General features: G+C 38.2%; 6 protein-coding genes across 6 annotated transcripts; 4 read left to right on the forward strand and 2 right to left on the reverse strand. All coding sequences in view use genetic code 12, as the record gives it.

Annotated features, from left to right (window-relative positions):
* Positions 1-131: 131 nt before the first annotated feature.
* Positions 132-563, forward strand: CORT_0B00590 (hypothetical protein; the record flags this gene model as incomplete). The annotated part of the gene is made up of 1 exon (XM_003867170.1): positions 132-563. The coding sequence occupies one exon, from the start codon at positions 132-134 to the stop codon at positions 561-563; it is 432 nt and encodes a 143-aa protein (XP_003867218.1).
* A 391-nt stretch (positions 564-954) lies between these two features.
* CORT_0B00600 (hypothetical protein) lies at positions 955-3,897 on the forward strand (the record flags this gene model as incomplete). The annotated part of the gene is made up of 1 exon (XM_003867171.1): positions 955-3,897. The coding sequence occupies one exon, from the start codon at positions 955-957 to the stop codon at positions 3,895-3,897; it is 2,943 nt and encodes a 980-aa protein (XP_003867219.1).
* A 54-nt stretch (positions 3,898-3,951) lies between these two features.
* On the reverse strand, positions 3,952-6,882 carry CORT_0B00610 (Gyp2 protein; the record flags this gene model as incomplete). Its single annotated transcript, XM_003867172.1, has 1 exon — positions 3,952-6,882. The coding sequence occupies one exon, from the start codon at positions 6,880-6,882 to the stop codon at positions 3,952-3,954; it is 2,931 nt and encodes a 976-aa protein (XP_003867220.1).
* Positions 6,883-7,289: 407 nt separating this feature from the next.
* CORT_0B00620 (hypothetical protein) lies at positions 7,290-15,578 on the reverse strand (the record flags this gene model as incomplete). The annotated part of the gene is made up of 1 exon (XM_003867173.1): positions 7,290-15,578. One exon carries the CDS (start codon positions 15,576-15,578, stop codon positions 7,290-7,292), a length of 8,289 nt encoding a protein of 2,762 aa, XP_003867221.1.
* A 2,280-nt stretch (positions 15,579-17,858) lies between these two features.
* CORT_0B00630 (hypothetical protein) lies at positions 17,859-19,001 on the forward strand (the record flags this gene model as incomplete). The annotated part of the gene is made up of 1 exon (XM_003867174.1): positions 17,859-19,001. One exon carries the CDS (start codon positions 17,859-17,861, stop codon positions 18,999-19,001), a length of 1,143 nt encoding a protein of 380 aa, XP_003867222.1.
* Positions 19,002-21,163: 2,162 nt separating this feature from the next.
* Positions 21,164-22,189, forward strand: CORT_0B00640 (secreted protein; the record flags this gene model as incomplete). The annotated part of the gene is made up of 1 exon (XM_003867175.1): positions 21,164-22,189. One exon carries the CDS (start codon positions 21,164-21,166, stop codon positions 22,187-22,189), a length of 1,026 nt encoding a protein of 341 aa, XP_003867223.1.
* Between the last annotated feature and the right edge of the window lie 393 nt (positions 22,190-22,582).

The raw sequence follows: 22,582 nt of genomic DNA on the forward strand, positions 1-22,582 counted from the left end.
TGTTAAGTGGGTGTCGATACTTTTTTTTTTTTTCACCTGTGGACTGAATTCGCTACTTCAACATAATTTCCCCGTCATCCACCATCACTTCTACTCATTACATCACACTCTGAAATCATCATCCCTGTGCAATGTCATACACTATACCCGACTTGCGATTTGAGCAGTCTTTTATGCGTCAGCTCAACACATACGCTGGAAATAAAAACCTTGATGGGAAACATTCTGCATTCATCAAGGAAAACTATAATCCATTACCCAAATTAACGGACGGTGAGCTCGAGCTCCTCAATGAAAATATAGACAAAGAAGAGCAAAAATACTTGGAAGATCCCGAACCCTTGAAACCAATTACGCCTAGAATCGTGATATTCGCTATTATCAAGGATCAAATTGTGCTACCGCTATTGCAAGGGTTTTTCTTGACCGGGTTTCTAATGTCAGTTCGTCCACTTTTAGCCTTGCTTGTAAAAAATGGTCAACATGCTGGAACTTGGGTTTCTAACCTTTTAGGATTGAATAGGTTAACGTCAACGTCAAGGAGGTATGTACGGAATATTTGAGAATGCAATCGTATCATGAGAGACGATTCAATAACGTAGCTGGAATATCGTTTCAAATATTAAGTTACCGTGCTCTACTTACATGCTCTCTTACGATGTTTGTAGCTTCTTATGAGCCTCTCATCAACACTCAAAGTCTTCCTCCGTGTGCCTCGACTGCGCCCTTGGTTTTGTCGTGTAATGTTGTACAAAAAGCAAAAGAACGAAAATCTCAATTTCATATTTTGAGATCATACTGTAATCTTTCTCTCTTTCGGAATCGCAACTTAAAATATCAACTTCACTAGATCCCTCCTATAAAACATCTGAAGCAATTTTACATCATCACAACTAGATATATATCAACAAAATAACACACGCTTGGGTATTCAATCAATTGGTTCAGCCTGTAATGTTTTCCAGAAATAGGACATCGAGAAATCCTCGTGGCACTGCTTACACAGGTGTCAACCCAAACACCAACAATCCAAATAAGCCAAATTCTGGAGCATTGGCCGCGGCATTAACAATTGGGAATGCTATGAAACAACAAAATCAAAATCAAAATCAGAATATTCCTCGCTCACAATCCTTCCAGTATCAACAACCAAATTCACAACAAAGGGTATCTTCCTTGACAAGTTCAAATGGAAGTCTTTTGAAAAGAGGATCGAGATCCAACTTCCAACCTCCACAAGCAAATGTAACTCCTCAGAGACGATTTTCCAATGGTTCGTTTTCTTCACAGGGATCTAATAGAGGTGTTTCATCCTCTAGCCAGGCTGCAGCTTATTACAATTCGCACAGTCCTGAGGTTTACGACATCGACGATAGTTTCAATGATTCATATCTAGATGAGATCACTGAAGAATCGACTCAAGTGTACTTGAATAATAAAGCAAATATGCAAGACCTTAGGTTACCTACAGCTAATCTGAAATCTCAAGGAGCCCCAGCAAGGGCAACTGCACCTGCTCCAGTTCGTATGGTTAAAAAGTACGTTCCAAGTCCTACAGGAATTAAGGTTATCGAAGTTCCCGAATCGACATTCCAAAAGGAAGTAGCAAGAAGCAATTCAATGCGATTGAACCCGATAACTTCAAGATCTAACTCCTTGCGAAATATCGCAAACAAAAAGCCTCCATCAAGAGCCAGTTCATTGAATGGCAAACTGCAACCAAGACCTATACAACAAACAAGAAATGTCAGTACTCCGCTGAAGATGCAATCGATGAGCGAGGATGTCAATTTGGAAGACTCCTTAGGTAAGCTCGATACCAACCAAGCTCACGAAGCTAAGTTAAGGGCATTAGAAAAGGAAATTGAACATGAAAAACAATTGGCAAAAGAACTTGAAGACAAAAGATTGGAGTATCAAAGGTTGAGGGAACAGAACCTAGCAAACGAGCGTAAGCAAAGAGAGTTGGAGGATCTATCGACTGAAAGAAATACTATAGAGAACAAGAAAGAGTTCTCGGATGTTAAAGACGATCAGTATGTTCCTATCATTGAAAAGACAAAGGTGGTGGATGAATTGGATAAGAAGAAACTTAGTACAGACGATAAGCATGAAGCCCACGAGCAGATATTGGAAGAGGGCCTGGAAAAACAGGGCCAAACGGAACATCGTGTTGGAGATGAGATGACTACCGATGAATTAATCTTGAACACCGTGGACCAGGGCCATCAAAATGAGTTAACGGACTCATCAGAATACGATGAGGGTTCAGTACATGGTAAAGACGTAGAATCTCCGCAACTTGATAACTACGTCGGCCATCATGAGGATGTTATTGATTCTGACGAAAGCGAAGCAGAAGATGATGGAAATATTAGAGTTGCAGTAATTGTTGATAATGCAGATGAGGCAGAAAGTTCAGCCCCAAGACCACAGCTGGAAAATTTTGCCAGTGATATCGAAGTTGTGAGTGATTACGACGATGATGATGAAGTGGGACACAAAACAGGAACATGGGGCAACGGTGAGAAGGATACATTGGATGCTGACTCCGAAATGAAGGTAATTGCTCAATACGGAATGAAGTCATCAGAAATTGTTAACGAAATTCCAGAATCTAATCATGCAACTGGGGTTACTGAATTGGACGAAAATGTTATAGGAGATGATAAAGTTGCACCACAAATTATAGAATCACATGCAGATGAGGACCCTAACGCAGCTACAATCAATAGCAAAGTGGAGAGTGCCGACACATTGTTGCCACCTGCTGTTGCGACCGCTCTGAGCTCAAAGTCGTCGGTTTATTCGAATGATTCAGCTAAGAAGCCAATGAAGTCTGCGATGAAGTTTTCGAGCTCTTATTCACAGCTCCCTCAGAAACAAGGTCCTTCGCCGGCACATGCTAATAGCAATGCTGCCAAACAAGCTTATTTGTCCTTGACTACTGCTGAAAACACTAGATTGAATTCAAAATTGTCAAATTCACAACTAGCAAGTCAGCAATTTCCAAATACAAAACCTCATCCGCAGATCATGGGTAGTGATTTGGCCTACTTGGGTGCTGGTAATGGTGGTGCATATCCACAGTTTGCGACCTCCCCACAGTTGCAAAAGACACCAGCAAAGAGGTTAAGTCAACAAACGTTAAGAAAGCAACAGCCTCCGCAGCAGCAACAGCAACAACAATCTCAATTCAGATCATCAATGAGACCGCAATCGATGACTGGTCATGCAGGACAACAAGCACCACAACGTCAACAACCTCAAGGTATGAGCAACCGAAGTTTGAGAAATAGCACTTACGTGCAACCAATTGCTCCCCATCCAGCTTTACAAAAGGGATATGTTTCTCCTGCTAAGGTGAAGGCCGCGGATCTTTATGCGAAAGCTCAATCAAGGCCATATTCGGAGTTTAGACCGTTGAAGAAACAATCATCCTTCTCAAAAGAATCAAATGACGATGTGCCTGCTAGGAGCCCAAATAGGGACCAAAATCCCGCTACTCATTCAAAGCCACAACCAAGGACAACATTGAGAAATCTCTCTGGCCCATCAACTATCCAAACTAATGAGAACCAACAGCAACCGACAAGTCAAAATGCCAATACCGGTCAAGCAGGACGCAACGGATTCACTTCAAGGTTTGCTGATTCTGACGATGACTTGCCATTGAGGAATGGTTCAAACAATCAAAATGGGTTCAAATCAAGATTCAATGATTCAGATGAACATCTTCCAAAAGTAGCGGCACCTGCAGCTCAGTCATCTCCCCAAAAACAATCGGGTTTCTCCACAATGAGAGCCGAAAAACAAAATGAGGGTCAACACGAGGCACCAAAAGAGAAGAAAAAATTTGGAGGCAAATTGAGAAAACTATTTCAATCCAAGAATTAATAGTGTAAACTCTACACAACAGCAATAAATAAAAAACACATTTAGTGGTTAATTTCAAGTTTCAAACTCTATCAAGTTCTCTTTACCATTTTCGGTCGAAGATGCATCAGCAAGCTTCACTCCAGAATCCTTATCCGTGTCGTGGAATTTCTTCAATTGTTTTTTGATATCGGGTCGCTTTTGTACATCGTCACCCAACGATTGTGCTTCAGTAGCTAAAAGCATGTCTTTGTCCTTTTCATCAATCGATATCACACCAAAATCATCATCTCTTTCCTCCTCTTCTTCATCACGAGAAGTAGCGAGTGTAGATGTCCTAGTCCTGTTAGACCTGAGGGATGACGAACTTGATCCTTCTTGGCTTTGTTGTGATGCCCTTGAGTCCATTCTCAATCTTACCTTATTGGCAACTTTCTTTCCATCTGCCAATAGACCATCAAACATATCTCTAATATTCCTCATTGGATCAAACTTCAAATCCAATGGTCTGTCCAAGTGAATGGAATCCCTAAAAGTCGAGCTAAAAAGCAATTCATAAGTCTCATCCGCCAAAATCACCATTCGAAATGTGGCCAAATTGAGATAGACTGGGTGTGTAGGGTCCAATGCAACATTGTGTTTAAGCTTTTCATCTATGGCAAGATCTTTTATAAGTAGCTCCTCCTCTTCAGGTTGGGCGTATTCAAAGGCACGATTGATGAATGTGCTTGCGGCTTGTAAGTATCTTTCAGTTTGTTCTGCTGCAAGCTTTTCCTTGTTCACTTCAATATGAGCTGGCAAGTCGATTGCTCCGTTTTGGTCATGATTCTTCTCCTTCTCCTCGCTTCCAGCACCTTTCTCGGATTCCATTTGCTTTTTCAATACTGCCTCAGCAACCTCATTTTCAACCGCAGTGCGGGTAATTTCGTCCAACAAATACCCTTCTTTCCAAGGCGATGTGATGTACAAAAGGTCTTCTGAAATTCGTAAAATTCCTTCTCGATCAATTTTATTATTATGCTTGACATCATAAAGTTTGAAAAAATTAGACATTGCCGTCATAAGATCCGATTCAACTAATGAGTTTAGCCCAACCAACAAGTCAGCAAATGATAAAACATTTTGATTTTCAGAATCCCAATTTTGGAATAATCTTCGCAAGAAATGGTCATGGGAAATTGTTTCAACCTCATTTTCATCAAAATGTACCCAATCACAAACCTCAGACAAGAACTTCACGAATGATTTGAAATCGATTGTACTTGACCCGGATCCTTTAGTAATATTTGAAACCTCAACCTGTGAATAGAACCTATCGTAGAGTATGTCAAGAGTACTCTGTGTAATATTTGGCGTTTTTGGTAAATGTCTAATTTCCGTACGCTTAACAAAAGTGGAAATGTTTTGATAAATCGTATCTCTATGTTTTTCCCTGTGCAGTTGGATTGTTTCGTCATCAATGTTGGAAAACTCTTTAAATGACACCAAAAGCAAATCTTGGAACTTCGTAATATTCCTGTACTTTAATTGTGGTGAGTTTGGGTGTGCAGAACTATCCAAACTAAGAAAGTACTCCTTAATTATGGAGATGAATGTACCATCGTCTTCGGTCTTCAACAACTCCTCACCATTGATCTTTAAAATGGCCAACGCCACTTGAAACAACGTTTTGGGTCCTTGCATGAAAAAAATGTCTAATATTCTAAATGCAAACACCAAAGGCATGGATGACAAATACAACGACAAAAACCATGGCAACGAAACCACTGATAATTGAATGTCATTCTTACAAATGTGATCCCAAAGTATTGGCATTGTGGTTTGAACCAAAGACTCAAAGACTCTCTGGTCGAGCAAAGTACCATACATCGTCTTGGAGTAGTACCCAGGTACGATTCTATCACACAAAACATTTAACGTCCAGAAAGCTTGCTCTTCCGACATGTATATCAACAAAGCTGCAACAACAATATTCATTGCTTGACAATAACCAACTTCTGGATTTTTCCATGAAAAAGCAGTCAAAACTTTCCTCAAACTCTCAATACCCTCGGGACTCTGGTAGGCAGCATATTCTGGAAGAGATCTATTCAAGTCCTTTTGAATTTCTTCAATGGCAAGTGACATCTTATCTTTGTTATCGAGTAACAACTTCTCATATTCGTTTTGATGGTCTAATCGCAAATACATCGATCCACAACACAATTCCCAAATTTCTCCCCTCAATCTATTTGGTAAACCGACTCTAATCAACTTATAAAACATTGGTGTTTTAATCAAAGAAAGATTTCGTCCGTTTTCCTTGAAAAGATCAAACCATAGTTTCAACTTGACCTTGTCCTTAGACTCTTTAACATTACCAGGAAATTTAAATACTAAGCCCAACCCACCCGGAGGTGTATGTTCAAAAACCTCATGTGACACCTTGTTTTTTGATAAAAGGTATTCAGAATAACAAGTTTGTATAAATGGCTTCAATTTCTTAATATTTGATTGATTCTTTTTCAAGGTCATTGACAAACATTGAGCAAATCTTTCGTTATCGGATCTGATACCACCACTAAAGTATAACTTGATGTGCAATTTGCTAACAGTAGTCAACGACAATACAAAATTGTAATCAAACGAAGCCGTTTCTCTTTCCACTTTCTTGATTGTCGATAGTTGCAATGTGAAAGAACAATCTCGGTAATCGTGACTATCTCTAAAGATTAAAAAATGTTGAGTGAGATACAATCTACCCTGGAAATGAATTTCATGCTCATCGTCTTCGAAACTGTTGTATCTGTGTGGTCCCTTAAACTTGTTATTATTAGGTTCTGAATGATCTGAATTGTAGAGGATCACAACGTTGGATTCTTGAACTATTCTCTCCTCTTCTGGAAGCTGAAACTTTTGACAAAACTTCTGCTCTTTGGTCAACCCATCCCCTCCAACCTTTTTATCTAAGATCACCTCATTGAAGGTGCTAATAGCTTTATCTTTCAAAACTCCAAAAAAAGCCATATTGTCGTCAGTCGATCAGCCTAAACTTAAAATGTCGAGATTATCGAATTGTCAATAATATTATCTGGATATCAAATATAGCTCGATAACAGAGATTGGCGTCTTCTGTCTGAGCTTCCCTCTATCGTCAAATGCGTTTCAATTGGTTGAGAATATTTACCGCCAATAATATATATATATACCAACTCCTTTTGAATTAAATGCGACATTCTTTCTTTATTGTCTTTTGTAATTCCTTATAAAACGTTCTGAGGAAGAAAAACAACCGATACACAAAATTGAAAAGAAAAAGAAGGAGATTCCGGCATTACGTAATAAACAAACCAAAAGAAGAGACACCAATAAGCACGCTTTAAAAAATAATACACCAGTTTATATACAACAACATCATCGTCATCGACAATAACTCAAGGAGCATCTACGTCACCCTCAACTTTATCATCATTGGCATAAGTAGTAACCCTCTCTATATCCTGTTCATCACCCAAGTACGCTTTGTATGTTTCATCATTTGCAGCTCCATGTCTAACAACGTGATGGTTGCTTCGGAGATGGTTATTATGATGAACTCTTGAGACTTCTGGTGTGAGATGTATTCCGTGACTATCCCCACTTGCTCCCTCACCCTGATCTTGTAAATCCTCCAATGTCAAGAACCCTTCATAATTCGAAATCTGTTTCAAGGGTTTGGAACTCGCGGTCTTCTTTTTGTATTGGAACTTGTTACTCAATATCTTACCAGTATGCTGCAAAATAATCTTTATAATATCCTTTTTCAACCTATTTGTAAAATCCTCGCCTGACCAAATCTTATATTGATACTGTAAAGTGGGTATAGATAACACCAACTGGTTCACGTTTAATAAATGCAAACTTTTCGGACCCAGGAAACTGACCATTAAATCAAAATTTGAAATTTCAATATCGATGATGGACTTGTATTTCAATGATCTTGCAATCAACGTCTCGATCTCATCATCCAATACCTCATTGTTAGCAGTGTATTGACTATTTTTACCTCTAGTCAGTTTTGTAACCTTAGTACCTGATTTTTCTTGACGACGAGTAAAGGATGAGCCTTGAGAACCAAACAAGTGAGATTCATGTGAGCCTTGCGTTGAAGTCGATGGGCTAGATGTACCGCTTGAAGGAATATCAACATTTCTTTCTGTTCTGACCTTTGGGGCTAGTGGTTTACGTCTTGATAGTAACTTCCTCCAAGGATTTCTCGAACGGGACGATTCATTTGTCATTAACGAAGACTGTTCTGACCCTGGATCTTCATAGGTTTCATCAGATGAAGAGTATAAACTGGAGTCATCTGAATCTTCACTATCATCAGAATCCATGTCATCATCTTTTGGAAATAAGTAAGACTGAAGCATTTTGGCGGTTGGGTAATCTAGTTCAAATCGCAAAGGGAGAACGTCCAACTTTGCATGTTTGATGATGGGTATACCTCCTACCAACGCCAGCAAATCCCAAGTCATTTTCACCATTGGCTTTCCATCGTCGGTGAACTTTGTTTCCCCTTTTGGAATCAATGGTGACAACAAAATTGGGAACTGGCTATTCTCCTGAAGGTTGAACCCTTGCATCATTTTGATCTCAAAATCATTGTGATTAGCCCCATCAATGGATTCAACTCGCGAGAATACTATCCCAGTGCATGCAATGTCGATGAAGGGCTGTCTATCATCAGTAAGGAAATGCCAAATAACTTGGTCTGTTAATATGTGCCAAAACTTGGTGGTTTCCTTCGATTTTGATTTATTTCTTGTGCCCAAAAGCTTCATAATCATTATCAACTCCAACTTCAGCTTCTCCATCTCCAACTCCAAAATCTGCAAGTACTTTTGCTCAGACTCATTCAAAGCTGCTCCTCTTTGATGGAAGGTTAGAACTATATCATTGAACTCCCTAATTGTAGTTTGTAATTCCTTTACTTTCATATCCAACCCTTTAAAGTCAGATGCTTCGGTAAGCGAAACAATCTTTGATAATTTCGATTGAAGACTGCCCTTATTTTCTCCTGAAAGTAATAACTCAGTAACAACGTAAAAAATGCTAGAAAACTGTGACGATGTAGCACTCACCACGTACTTGTTGATGAATACAACAACCTCATTATGACGTTGCAAGTTTTTGGCATTGAGAAACAAATTATTAGGCGATTTGTAAACAAGCGCAACTGTATTCCTTTCAGCAACAAGAAATTCTTGAGCCCAAGCTCCTCTATAACACACTTCGCATTCAAACCATGGAGGCCAATTGGAAGTTGAATTCATATAACCTCCTTTGGCAAACTTTGATTTTGGTCCTAAATGGGCAACATCATCCTTAATCACCACAAAGATTTGCTCTTCTCTAAATAAAACTCCAATTCTAGACTCAACTTTTGCAGTCACTTCCGAACTATCGGTCAAAACATTGACCAAATCCTTCTGGTTTATATCAACGACCTTGATATCCAAGTCTCTTGATGTGACAATGACACATGAATCAGGTGCTTTTTTACTAACCATTTGAATTTGTGGGTGGATCAACTTGATCAAATATTTATGCTCCGCTTCCTCCACATCTGGGTTTTGCAAAACGTCCAACGCTTCGGCAAATCCTTCAATGGCCTCGATTCCACCCTTAAAATTAGTAAAAGTACGATCAGTGAAATTCAAGTCATCAGTATCAACCTTTTCTGCTTCACTTATAACATTTTGAACAAGATCTATTGCCATTCTTGTCATGTAGTAAACATGGTCTCTTCGATCACCAATTCTCTCTAAATAATTCTCAAAGTAAATTTTGATATCATCATCCCATTTCATTTCCAAATTGTGCACAATGAACCTATTGTGGAATTCGGCAATTGCCACAAAGTTGGCAGCTTCGAGAAGATCGTCTTTATCTTTATGACTGGAGTACGCAGACAAGCCTGATTGTTGTTTCAGCAATGCGGTAAGATTTTCTGGATCGTCAAAGTTGTTGGTCATTTTCAAATCTTCCTCGGTAAAGTTTCTATGAGCCTTATTGATGACATCAATCTTATCCTGCAACAATTGGATGTCTGTCTCTACATCCCGCATAGTGTATTCATCCCTAGATTGAGCATGAGACTTCATACGGCTAAATTGTTGTTGTTTCCTCGATAGCTCATTCTTGAGGGTTTCTACACGTTCTGATAAGATGCGAGATTGCACACCACTGGGTTTTTCTGTGTCCATTAAACAATTGTGTATCTTTTCATTCCCAAAAGGATAAGGTCCGTCCTCACGCAAAGTGAATTCTCTGAAGTAGCTAAGCTTCGGAGTAGCAAAAAATGGGAAGATCTTTATCTTTGGATATGCCGACAAAAGCACATTCATCTCTAGCTCAATAAAGTCCTCAGGGTCGACCCATGATAAGTCTCCGTCTGGCACCTCGACACTTTCGATCCATTTGGAAAACTTGGAAGAACGCATGGGGCGATGATGATGGCTACTCAGGTTATCTGAAGAATTGTCGCCAGTCAAATACGACAATAATTTTCCGCTTACGGATTGATCTGGGAACAAAGCATTCAAAACTCTTACATCGGCTTTTTCGACGTTTATCTCCGCTTGGTTCATTTTCAAATGCTTAACTTGAGTTCTTTTGTTCAACTTTTGATTGACATATGTCAATAACTCCTTTCTCTGATGCAAATCAATCTCACAAACATCAAATTTACCCTTTAATCCTGTGAACGCAACTCTATTCTTTTTTCCATGCAATTCGTTACTCGAATGGATATATAAATGCGAAATTGTCACCGGATTAAAGATCATTTGATATTTCACAGTAAACAAATGAGGACTCAATTTGAGCTTTGGTTTTAATTCTCCATTGGTAAACAATTTTCCCAGTCTGACAGGAGTGGGCGAGTAGTGAGCAACTGTATCCCACCAGTAAAAGAAATGATGAAATGCCAAAGGTGTTAAAAATGCTGCATTGAATGCTTGGCCATTGTGCGATTTGGAGATAACAGATAGTGCCATATGGACATAGTCTGCTCTATAACCATCATAAGAGTCAGGATGATACTCATTAGCGGGGTTCGTGATCTGAACCTTATAATGTGGCAAAAACTCCGATGTCCTTTCCTCTTGGTCTGAAAGTTGATTTGAGAAATGTTTATTTCTTTCAAACATCATTCCTAAGCACCATTCAACACGATCATTTGAGCTAAGTCGTATGACTTTTTTGTGATACTTCTTACCTTCTGGATCGCTGCTTGGTGCCAAGTCTTCACGACCATCGTAGTATAAGCTCCATGTATGCTTTTCCTTTACTGAATAATTAGGAACCGCAAAGATAAAGTCATCACTTGTAATCACAACCAATCTCTTGGGATCAATGGTTCCGTCAATGGTAAGATCGACATTATTTTTCCAGTTGAAAACGAATCCAGAATTTAACCCGACTAGCTTATATGGTGATCTACCGCTCTTCATGTGCAAGCAGAGCTCATTTGCAATATTGAATTTGTATTTTCCATGCATGATTAGCGGAATTTTATCCCACACTCCAATGGGACTGTCATCGATTGCGGGTTTGGAGAAGTTTTCAAAAGCTTGACCCATAGTGCTCAAGGCAGGTTGGTATGATTTGGACCATCCTACAATACAAGCACGATCGGAATTCAAATCGCACTGAAAGTCGGCAGCTACTTTAACTGTTGTCAATGTTCTTGGAATGTAAACGGAGTAAAAGTTGTCCGATAAGCCGTTATCGAATACAGCCGAGGAGAATGGCACATATATATAACGAAGCTCTTCCTTTCTTTGATACAAATGCTCATTCACGACTAAATTCGTTTTGATATGAACTGTTGGAGATTGCGGATTGCTATTTGTCGGGAATGATGCCAACGGTAACGGATAATCTTTCAAAAACATATGGAAATTTTTTGCGGTTAATTCAGCGTACAACGGAACCAAGATGGAATATTTTTGTTTCGGTTGCTTTTTCGCATATGCGTACAAAAATTCATCGATATCTCCACCTCTGAATTTATCCAACGTCAAGTCAACATCAAGAAACAATGCAGTTGATAAAGTAGGACCATCAGCGTACTCCACAATGTCATACTTTGACTTCATTACATCTGTTGGGTCGTCCTGGCCCCATAGCTCTTCTCTCCTTTCCTTCCAGACTTTGTTACGAACATCTTTGAAAGATTTGAACTTTCTCATCCATGAAAGCGAGAAGTTGTGATTCAATCTCTCCCTTGCTTGTCTGATTTCCTCCTCAGCTTGAGTTTTAGTCAATTTTGGTTGGTTCTCATCCTCCACGTCGGCATCTGTGGTATCACCGTTTACAGTTTTACGATGTGAGTGATTGCGCTTCATCTTTAAAAATGTTCCTCGAAGCTTGCTTCTTCCACTCTCATTACTTGCTGTCCCTCCGTTCCTGGAAGATTCGTCACCATATGTTGCCTCATTCCGCAATGGGCTTTGCATCTTTTGTTTAGTGGAAGTTTTACCTTTTCTAAACAGCCCTTTTCGCTCACCCAATGAAGTATTGGGTAAATCAGATAACTCAATTTGGTCCTCTATATCTGGCTGTGCATTAGCTCTAATCTCCTCACTTTTTGCTTCAAAAGCTTGCAATTTTCTCCATCTAACTCTTTGTTCAATTAATCCTAATTCAAAGATCATGGCCAATTCATTTTCAAATGGATCATTTTCAAGTGCAAGACCTAATGATGCCGTTTTGATCCTAATATGAGGAAATACCAACGCATCTTTTGCTGCTGGGTATACACGCTCAAACTTATCAACGCCGTAGTTAAAGTACTTGAAATTATGCAGCAATTGTTTTATTGCCTTGACAAAGGAAATAGAGTTATCGATGACAGTGTAAATGGCAAATCGATTAGGAACATTGAATAAAATGGACTTTGTATGCAATTCAAAGGCGGCCTCGTGTAACGTTTTCGACACATCAATGCTGAAATTGGCCTCTTTTATCACCACTACTCTTGCCCATAACTTTGTACTAGGATGAATAACATACATTCTAATGTTTTTGATATCAGCATTCTTCAAAACAAAGACATTTGGAAACCTTGAGCGGTCAAATTCAATAAGCACATCGACATTGTGAGGAAGCCTTATGGAAATGGTGACTGACTCCAACATCACATCGAGCTTGACCTTTTTCTTTGGACCTGTAATCTGTTTCATTTGTTCCCTCGTACAATTTGATTCAACGGTTGGGGCAAATCGTTGAAGCAAGGTCTTTGCATAAAAGATACACCATAAGAAAAAAGTGTCGATATGCCCGTCAACTTCTGGTATTGTCAAAGTAAGTCTGTTGCGGTCTCTGTCCTCTGACTTGGATGTGTCATTAGCGATATGGATGTTTTGTACTGTGAGAACATTCTTTACTCCGTAGGAATCAGTATTACCTAATCCATCTGTGTTGTATGCATTCGTCGTGTCGGCGGGAATAGAATCAAAGGAGTTTAGGGTCGAGAGATCATCCAAATCCGAATTACTCATTTGTGCATCGTCGACTTTGTTGGTAGAAATTAGATATTCTTGGGCGTACTCACTGAGTGTAGCTGCTTGGACCAACCCCATTGATAATTGGAATTGTTCATGTGAGCGTTTATAAATTGCGGAAAGATCGGACACTCGAAGTGAGATACCACGTCGGTAATCTTTCAAATCGATATCTTGCCCGATCCTGTAATCATAGATTTTTTGACTTGGTAACTCCTCTTTGCTCTTGATTTCAAACACCAATGATGACAAATCGAGTCTGACTGAAGATACGTATGGTGGTAACACTTCGAAAATTTTGATGAGCTCACCCTCTTCATTTTCACCGATAGGATTGTTGAAGTCCCCATACGACAAACGTTCTGCATTGTTTGGCTGATTTGGAGCGCTGTTCTTCTCGAAAGATTTCATCCACTCATCAAATTTTTTGTTGAAATAAATCCGTTGACGATTTCGGAACTGTCTCACCAAGTAGAAAAAGATGTCGTTAACTGATCTGAAATTGATCGCTTTACTTGACAATCTAGCAGCAAGTTTCAAACGATCTAAATCATAACTTAGTAGCAAGTTAACCTTAGTAAATTGAGACAAATTTCCTTCCGCTTCCCCTTTGAGATTTTTGATCTTGAGAAATGAGTTAATAGTACGTTTGTCTGTGTTTGTGCCGTCTTTCAATTTCTTTGTTTGTGTTCTGGTAAAAATTTTGTGAGTCAAGTCAGTGACAGAAAATGAGACCTTGGTGTTTGAATTGGAATGACGATTAAAGACATCTTCCCTAGTCTGGCCAATTTTGGGCAAGTGTACATTAATCACAGTGTCAACTATAACAATTTTGGTCGATACATTCCGCAACATTTTTGAGGCTAGCTTTAATTTCTTCATTGCTTCCTCCTTATGATGCACTCCTGCAGCAGTCCTCATCTTGTTCATTCGTTTACGCATCATTTTATCTCTAAGCAAACCAAATAAAATATCTTCCTGGTCGTAGTAAACATCAAAAACGGGGTTTGATAGCATGATGGAAAAATCAAAATTTATGTGTTCGTTTGAGTTCTGCTCGTGATTAAGTAATGCCTGCGAAACCCTTAAAGTTGCCATGGGGCAAACCTCATAAATTACGGTACCGGACGGCAACTCAATACATTTTGTGTCTAAGTGGTAAAATTTGAAGGAGGTTACATAAATTTGTAGCTTCAATGTTGAAGTAGCCGCAGGTCTCACAATTTTTTCCAATGAGAAAACAAAGTTTGAAAGATTGATGGACACAGATTTGTAGGACAAGGTAAAATCTTCGAGTCGAATTTCCGTCAAGGAGTACAAGGACAATATATCTTTCAACAACTGTTTGTATTGTATCACATTTGCTACCTGTTTAGGTGAATCATCTTCAATAGGAGTTACTGGCTGGTTTACTTCAGGCTTTGATTGCTTTTGTTTCTTGGTGGATATATATTCCATAGGAATATTTAATCTTCCTATTGATAACGATGTTCTGAATTCCTCGAAATTGACCTTGATTCTATTTGCTCGGTTCATATCGCAGGCGGTTATAACCACACAGTTTACGAAAAACTCAACATTTCTAAATAGGTCAAGTTTATTGTCCTTGTTTTCATTTTCAAATATCAATCCATTGAATAACGTAGCTGTGACCCTGAGATTGTGACACTTGGAAATCTTTGCCTCCAATCTTGTAAACTCCAAGGATGCACAAAAGTGCTCGTGGGTACTTTCGTGGTAAATGGATGATCTGACTATAAGGAAATTGATCTTATTGATAAGCTCAGTTCGCAAAAGATAGTTGTAGATAAAAGTTGGTACATGAAATTGAAGTTTGTTCTTGATAGATTTGTCGTGAAATGGCGTATCTTTCTTCTTTGACGTTTCTGGTTGCTTCGGTGGCTTTGTCTGTTTATCCTTCAAACAAGTGATATCAACATCCGCTAACATGAGCGATATCCATTTCAAGGATTCATCTCTTGGTCCAAATGCATTTATTTGAAGAGCAATTTTTCCAATATAAACTGTAGTTGTTCTGACCTTTATTGTCACCCCTCTCAATGAAAGGAATCCAACGTATCTGATTGACACATGTGGTACTAAATTCACCAAGTACAAAAGTGCAGCGTAGGCCACAGCAAGGATAAAAAAAATTCCATACAAACTTGCCATTGTGTGACTAAGTCCGTTGATCACCGTCGTTTAAGTAGTATATAAGCACTAGTTGATTGGCCTATTCTGATGGATGAGAAGGTTGATTGATAGATATCTTTCGTTATCTTAAGCTTGAGTAAATTTGGACGAATTGGAACTAAAAGTTTGAGAAGAAGGATTTTCCTTTTTGTGTTTTTCGGCTATTTGATGGCTTTTCTAGATCTCTCCCGAAAAATTTGTAATCTAAAACTTTTCACACCAAAAAAAAAAAGCTCTGTGTGGGTAAAGGCACTTAGCAAAGTCAATTGAATGGATTGGTGCTAAATAAGAGCGCTTGCACGACTAATGGAAAGTCAGATTTTGTTATTGTATGTAGAGCAATTATAAGAATGTTCGATAAGTCTGTTGTGTGTGGAAGAAAAAAAGAACAATAACAAATAAGGACGAATTTTGATGAAGATCTGTGAGGGATGGTAGATTCTTATGGAGGCAATGAAATTGCAGCACACGCAGTCGCTTCAACACCTACTTTATTCACGGAACTAGAGGGATTTCGAACAAAATTATTGTTCATCTTTGATAAATCAGTAGTGTATTACATCGAGATTGTGCGTGTAAAAGAAAATAGAGGGTTCCTCGGCACTGACTAAACTACTTCTCTTGACCAAGTTTTGAATCGATACCAGAAGAAAAGATTGAAAACCGGAATATGCTTTCAGAGATGCTTATGGAATTATACTTTATCATATGTTATTATAAAAGCATTTGAGGATCGAAAAGTGTCAATATGCAAGTGAAGGGAAACTTTATCTCAATTTCTTGGTTTCGTTTATTTTATTACACAAGATTTTTGCGCGACAAAGAAGTGAAAAATCAAAACAAAGTATAATCAAATCCCCCTATTCATAGAAAGTAGATACCGTTACTTATTTGATCTATACTTTTTAGTACTTGACCTTTTTCAAGTGAACCTATTTCATAGAATAGCTACAAAAATGTGCACAAAGCGAAATCATCCTTCAGGTCGTGTGCAATTTCATGCTGCGGAAAAGTGCCTCTTTGAAGTCCGCTTTCTTTTGAAAGAATGAACTCTACCGCGCCCATACTAAGCTGCTCTCCTTTTCGGGAAAGTACATAACTCTACTTCCAAAAGAGGAAACATGCAAGAAACCTGCGAGGAACTGCCCTCAATCTCGGGTAATTAGGAAATAAGCTATCTATAATACATGGGGGGGGCAAATTACTACTGGATTTTCTTTTGCAAAAGTACTAACAAGAGAAATATGGTCTTCCTATTCAAAAGTAAACTCCTTTAACTCACGTCATATTCCAGAAACCAATCTAGTACCAGTACTGGTACGAATGTAGCTGGGAAACATTTCTACGATCTTTGCAGAAGTGTATTCAAATTGAAGCATCAAAATTAGACAAATTTTAGCTGTGCAGAAATAGACTTCCTTGTTTGGGCAAAAGAAACAAAATTGCTGTACTCCATATTCAACGAATGCCGTATGTCTCTTTGTAGCCTGATCACCCTCTCCTTCCGTAACCACAACCAACTTTATACTCCGATTCCAAGTTTATCCAAGCCAATCAAATTTGGTTTTTACTTTTCGTAAAGACGCAATCTTGAGAGTTATTGCAAATCTAAGATCCTCATTGTTCTTTGAAGGATGTTGCAAAACAATCAAAATAGCAAGCGCAATTTCGTAAATAATCACTTTTAGAACTTTTCCAAGTACCATCTAGCAAAACATTGTCATAGGGGAACTGAACTTCAAGGATTGTGGGCATCAGTCGCTCCATTAAAGGCAACTGTCTCAACAAGAAATGACGTGATTATATTTTATGCATTTTGTGTTCACATTTTTTGTTTGTTTCAAATTTTTGCAACCACATTGGGAGTATTACAGTTATTTCAAAAATGGGATCTTATAGACATAACGTGCGTGAGACCGAAATTGGAAAAACCTTCAAAACAAAAATGCAAGTGACCATACTTAGTTACTAGTTTGGGCAAACGTAATGCACAGTGATATATATAAGTAGGAACTCGCCATGAATCTTCACAAATATATAGCGACGAAATTACTCAGCTGGGTTAACAATGAACTTTTGCTCAAGAATGTAAAAGGCTTAATACAGTTGAGAGCTCAAACTCGTTTCAAAAAGGGGTACTTTCGATGTTATAAATTGGGATGAGATCCCGCCGAAATTTGGCAAGCAAAACCTTCATTCTTTTTAAACCCAACAAGTTTAGTTGAACAATCTTTCCATAATTTAACAAATCTATACGCAATGAAGCTTAACTTTGCCTCAGTCACATTATTCTTTACAGCTGTTGTTTCAACCGTTGCTACCTCAATTATTCCGCACCAATTGGAATTAACACCAAGGGAATTTGAAGTCACCAACAATGCAATTTTCAATTTAGAACATTACAATACCAAAAGGTCTTTATTGATTTCAGAAGAGATCTCTAAAAGAGAATCCCAAATTGTTACTCAATTTTTGACTATTATAAAGGATACAAACTTAGCTCCCGGTGTCATCCATTACTTCATTACTGGTCCGTTATTATCGGATGTTACTAAACTGGTTGTTGTTACTGCTATTAAGAATGGTTGGATTGACTTGGGCACATTGATGAAATCATTGAACGACTCAGGGTTGGCGGTCAGTATTATCGAGGATCTTATCAATGATTGTGCCTTTTATTCTCAGATTTTCAAAATGGTTGGTGAGTTAATCCTGGGCTTGCCTAATGTTGTTAGTGTTGAAGCAGGTGTCAGCCCAGAGGCTGTTTCTGCGGCTGTCAGTAAGAGAGAAATACCAGTTTATGCTAGAGACACAGAAGATATCCTTACCTCATTGATGGAGTCATTAAAGAACTCTGGGTTGGCTAACCAAGTTGTTGAAGCTTTGATCATTGATGATGACTTTTATACCTTTGGTGCAGACTTGGTTTCACAATTATTCTCATCAGGAGCCATTACACTCGAGCAATTAGGTGAGGCTCTAGTCCAATCTGGTTTGCTTCCGCCAATTCTTAGATTGTTATTGAATGTTGAAACAATTCAGAAAATAGTTATCAAGACCTTGAGTGCTGCACTTGGTGTGTGCAAAAATTCACCAACCACATCATCGATTGTGACTAAACCAACTGGTGGTCCAGCACCAACTATTTCCACAGGAAGTGCAGACCTCACTTCAATCTTTAAAACAGCTTTAAGCACCGTTACTTCTGAAGATCCTGTTTACTCGGTTCCTACTGTAAGCACTGAAGCTAATAAAGAAGCTGTTAACTCAGTTCCCAGCTCAACTTTAAGTACTATTGCAACTACTGAAGTTACTGTTAGCTCAGTTCCAGGAACCACTTTAAGCACCGTAACGATCACCAGTCCACCAAAACTATGCAGAAAGAAGAAAAGAACCATTTAAGGACTACCATACCCTCCTTGTAAATGTCAATTTACCAGTAGACTTTATAGTTGGTTCTATTAATACTAAAATTCACATTCTCCCATGCTATAAGCAATAATGACTACTCTTTTTTGTTTAATATTAGAGACCTCTCATCCTAAAGAAATCGAAAACTTTATTCACCGCTTTGTGTCTCAAATATAATTGAGCAAAGGCAATGATTTTTGAAGCATACTGAGAGAGCATTGAATCAAATTTAAAAAGTTGAAATCTATAAGGTTAGTAAGCGGGATGAGAGTTATTGCTTGGCCTATTATAAATGGCACTCTACGTTTGAAGAAGATAGCTTTGAAGGAATACTCCATTGTTACTTTAGCAGCTGCAACAACTGTCAAATTATTTGCAAAACTTTTAGGCCAATTTCTAGATACATTTCAAGCATCGGAAGACTATTCAACTACCAATAGCTATTACATAAACACTTACATATATAGTCGTCGTCATTTATAATAACTGAGCTTACCTGCTAAATTCGATATGTGTAAAAATAGCTATTCTATCACTCTGGCACGTGATTAAAACACACACCCATCTCAGTCTTCGCTAATGCCTTTGAAGCATGTGATCACTTTCCTACCACAACTAGCTTTTTACTCTTGTTTTATATTGTTTCACTCTTAGTTCAAAACTGATATGAATGATACGACTATAGAACAAGATTAAAGGCGGATATGAGGTCGTGATTATTATCATTCCAAGGAAATTCAATATATTGATATGACTTGTCACGTGCTTACATTGAATTTCAGCATTAGGAGGACTATTACACCCAAACAGTCCGTAATTGGTTCCTTCTTCCTAGACTGAAAACGTTGACAGTGAACTAACCCAGAAGAATAAAGTCTATTTTTTTACCAAGGAAAGAGTGATAAGAATTCAACTACATGGGCCTTCGTCAGAGCCGAATATTTACTTCTCAGAATTAATAATATCTGACCCAACCGATCTGGAAATAAACTTCTAAAGTTTAGTCAAAATGTATGTCACAGCTCATGGTGAGTAAGGGGTCTAAGTTAATTTGGTTATGAAACATTTCAAAAATGCCACTTTTGTGGAAACATAACTAATTAGAGTATACTCTAAAATTGGAGACGAAGGCTCTTGGTACAGAAAAAAGCAAACCTTTCCTATTTGGGTAAGAAAATTAATCGCTACCCACACACTACTTTTTTTCAAAAGTTGGGGTATCGCCCCCCCCCTCATAAGAAGATAAACAATGGTTTGAGAAAACATTCTATAACAGATTACATGAAGTCTAGAACGTCGAATACGAAGAAAATTAACAGACGCAAAAGTTCAAAAGCTTTTGAATAGCGTCAAGCATTATCTAGCTCTTACCTGCAAAAGCTACTTCACTACAGTAACCTAGTATTTCCCACACGTAACATACGTCTTCTAAAGGCGTACAATTGCATCGGTTACAAGTACGGACTACTCGCAATGCTCTGCACTCGGGTATTTTTCATCTCTTTCAGCAAATGTACTACAACTCTGCAATGGTAAGGAGAGGTGGATAGGTAGCTATATCAACCGTCTTCCACACGTTGCTTATTCCCGTAATGGCTTTAAGGCTAGGAGTATTTGGTGTTTTGAGTACATTATGTTTGTTAACTCAGTTTAGAAATGAAATAATAAAAAAAAATGAGAAATTTCCCAAAAGGGTAATGAAGTGGATAACATTTTTTTTTTCTTTTTGGCTTTGCGTTTGCAACCTTTGAGTTCTAAAATTTTGGAGATGCTGCGAAATAAAACCTTATACATGAATTACTTACAAAGGAGACATGTGTTTGTGGCTGTTCTTAAAATAGATCTACATTTGAATCTCCTTTATTTTCTACTTTGGGTAAACTTTAAATCTACAAATATGTCAAAGGCATTGTTTTTTCAAAATAGCCCTCGTTACATATTTACTCAAGTTGGTTAATTGGAAAACAAGGGGAGAGAAGGGTAGAAGGGTGAAGGGTTCATCTACTTGACGATCACTATGAGTACCCAATTCCTTTTTATATAAATAATGATGAAGTTTCTCTGTAGAAGTTTCTAACTTTCCCCTTCTCTTTTCTTTCATCATCAAGAGTCACTAGTCAAATCTTCTAATATACTCACCTAATCCATTCGCGATGAAGTTCAACTTTGCCTCAGTCACATTATTTTTCACAGCTGCTGTTTCAACCGTTGCTGCTTTACCTGCTGCTTCAGCTCCTTTGGAATTGACTCCAAGAGAGTTTGATATTGCCAACAATGCCCTCCACAATATGGAACATTACAACACCAAGAGATCATTATTGACCGAAGCTGAGATTGTCAAAAGAGAATCCCAGATTGTCACTGATATTTTAACCATCATCAAAGACACCAACTTAGCTCCAAGTGTTATTAAATACTTTATCGATGATCCACAATTGTCAAACATCACCATTAATGTCATCGTCTCTGCTATCAAAAACGGTTGGATTAACTTGGACACTTTGTTGAAATCTTTGAACGACTCTGGATTGGCTGTTGATGTTATTCAAAACCTTATTAACGACTGTGCTTTCTACGCTGAAATCTTCAAATTGGTTGGACAATGGCTTGAAAACTTGCCAAACATTATTGCTAACTTGTTGGGTATTAACGCTGCTGCCGTTTCTTCAGCTGTTGACAAGAGAGAAATTGCTAGAATGGGACCTGAGTACATTGTTCCAGTTTATGCTAGAGACACTCAAGACATTCTTACTTCATTGATGGAATCATTAAAGAACTCTGGATTGGCTAACCAAGTTGTTGAAGCTTTGGTTGTTGATGATGACTTCTACACTTTCGGTGCTGACTTAATTTCACAATTGTTCTCATCCGGTGCTATCACTCTTGGTCAATTGATTGATGCTTTGGTTGACTCTGGTTTGATTCCATCACTTTTTAAAGCTTTCTTGAATGTTGACACACTTAAATCGGTTATTGTGAACGCCTTGGCTGCTGCATTCGGTAACTGTAAAGATACTTCAACCACCTCATCAATTGTCACTACCCCAACTGGTGGTCCAGCTCCAACTGTTACTACTGGTAGTGCTGATCTTAGTTCACTTCTCAGCGACACTTCATTCAGTACTGTTACCACCACCAGCTCACCAAGCAAATGTAAAAAGAAGAAGAGATCAACTTAAGGAGAGATAAATAGATCTTGAGGCTCACATTTTTTGTTACTTTACATTTTTCTTTTCTTCGTGGAATTTTCCTTTTTGAAAAAGTGTTGTATTCACGAACAAAGCAGCTGAGTTTGTAAATTATTGGTGGTGGTGTTTGTTGTCACTTTCGAAACAGAAGTTTTTACTGCAGGTCAGATTTGATAAAAAGGTTATAATACTGAATGGTTTACATATATATCAATCTTTTGTTGATTTTGCTGACCCTACTCCAATAGTTGTTTGATTTGATGTTGCTTTCTCGTTGGTGGTGCTGGCTTTTTTGGTTTTTTACATTCTAAAAATTTTATACGTTATTTAATATTTTCATCAATACCAAAATATAAAACATTTGTTATTCATCTTAACTAGAAT

The sequence above is a fragment of the Candida orthopsilosis genome (assembly GCF_000315875.1).
Source record: "Candida orthopsilosis Co 90-125, chromosome 2 draft sequence".
Classification (NCBI taxonomy): domain Eukaryota; kingdom Fungi; phylum Ascomycota; class Pichiomycetes; order Serinales; family Debaryomycetaceae; genus Lodderomyces; species Lodderomyces orthopsilosis.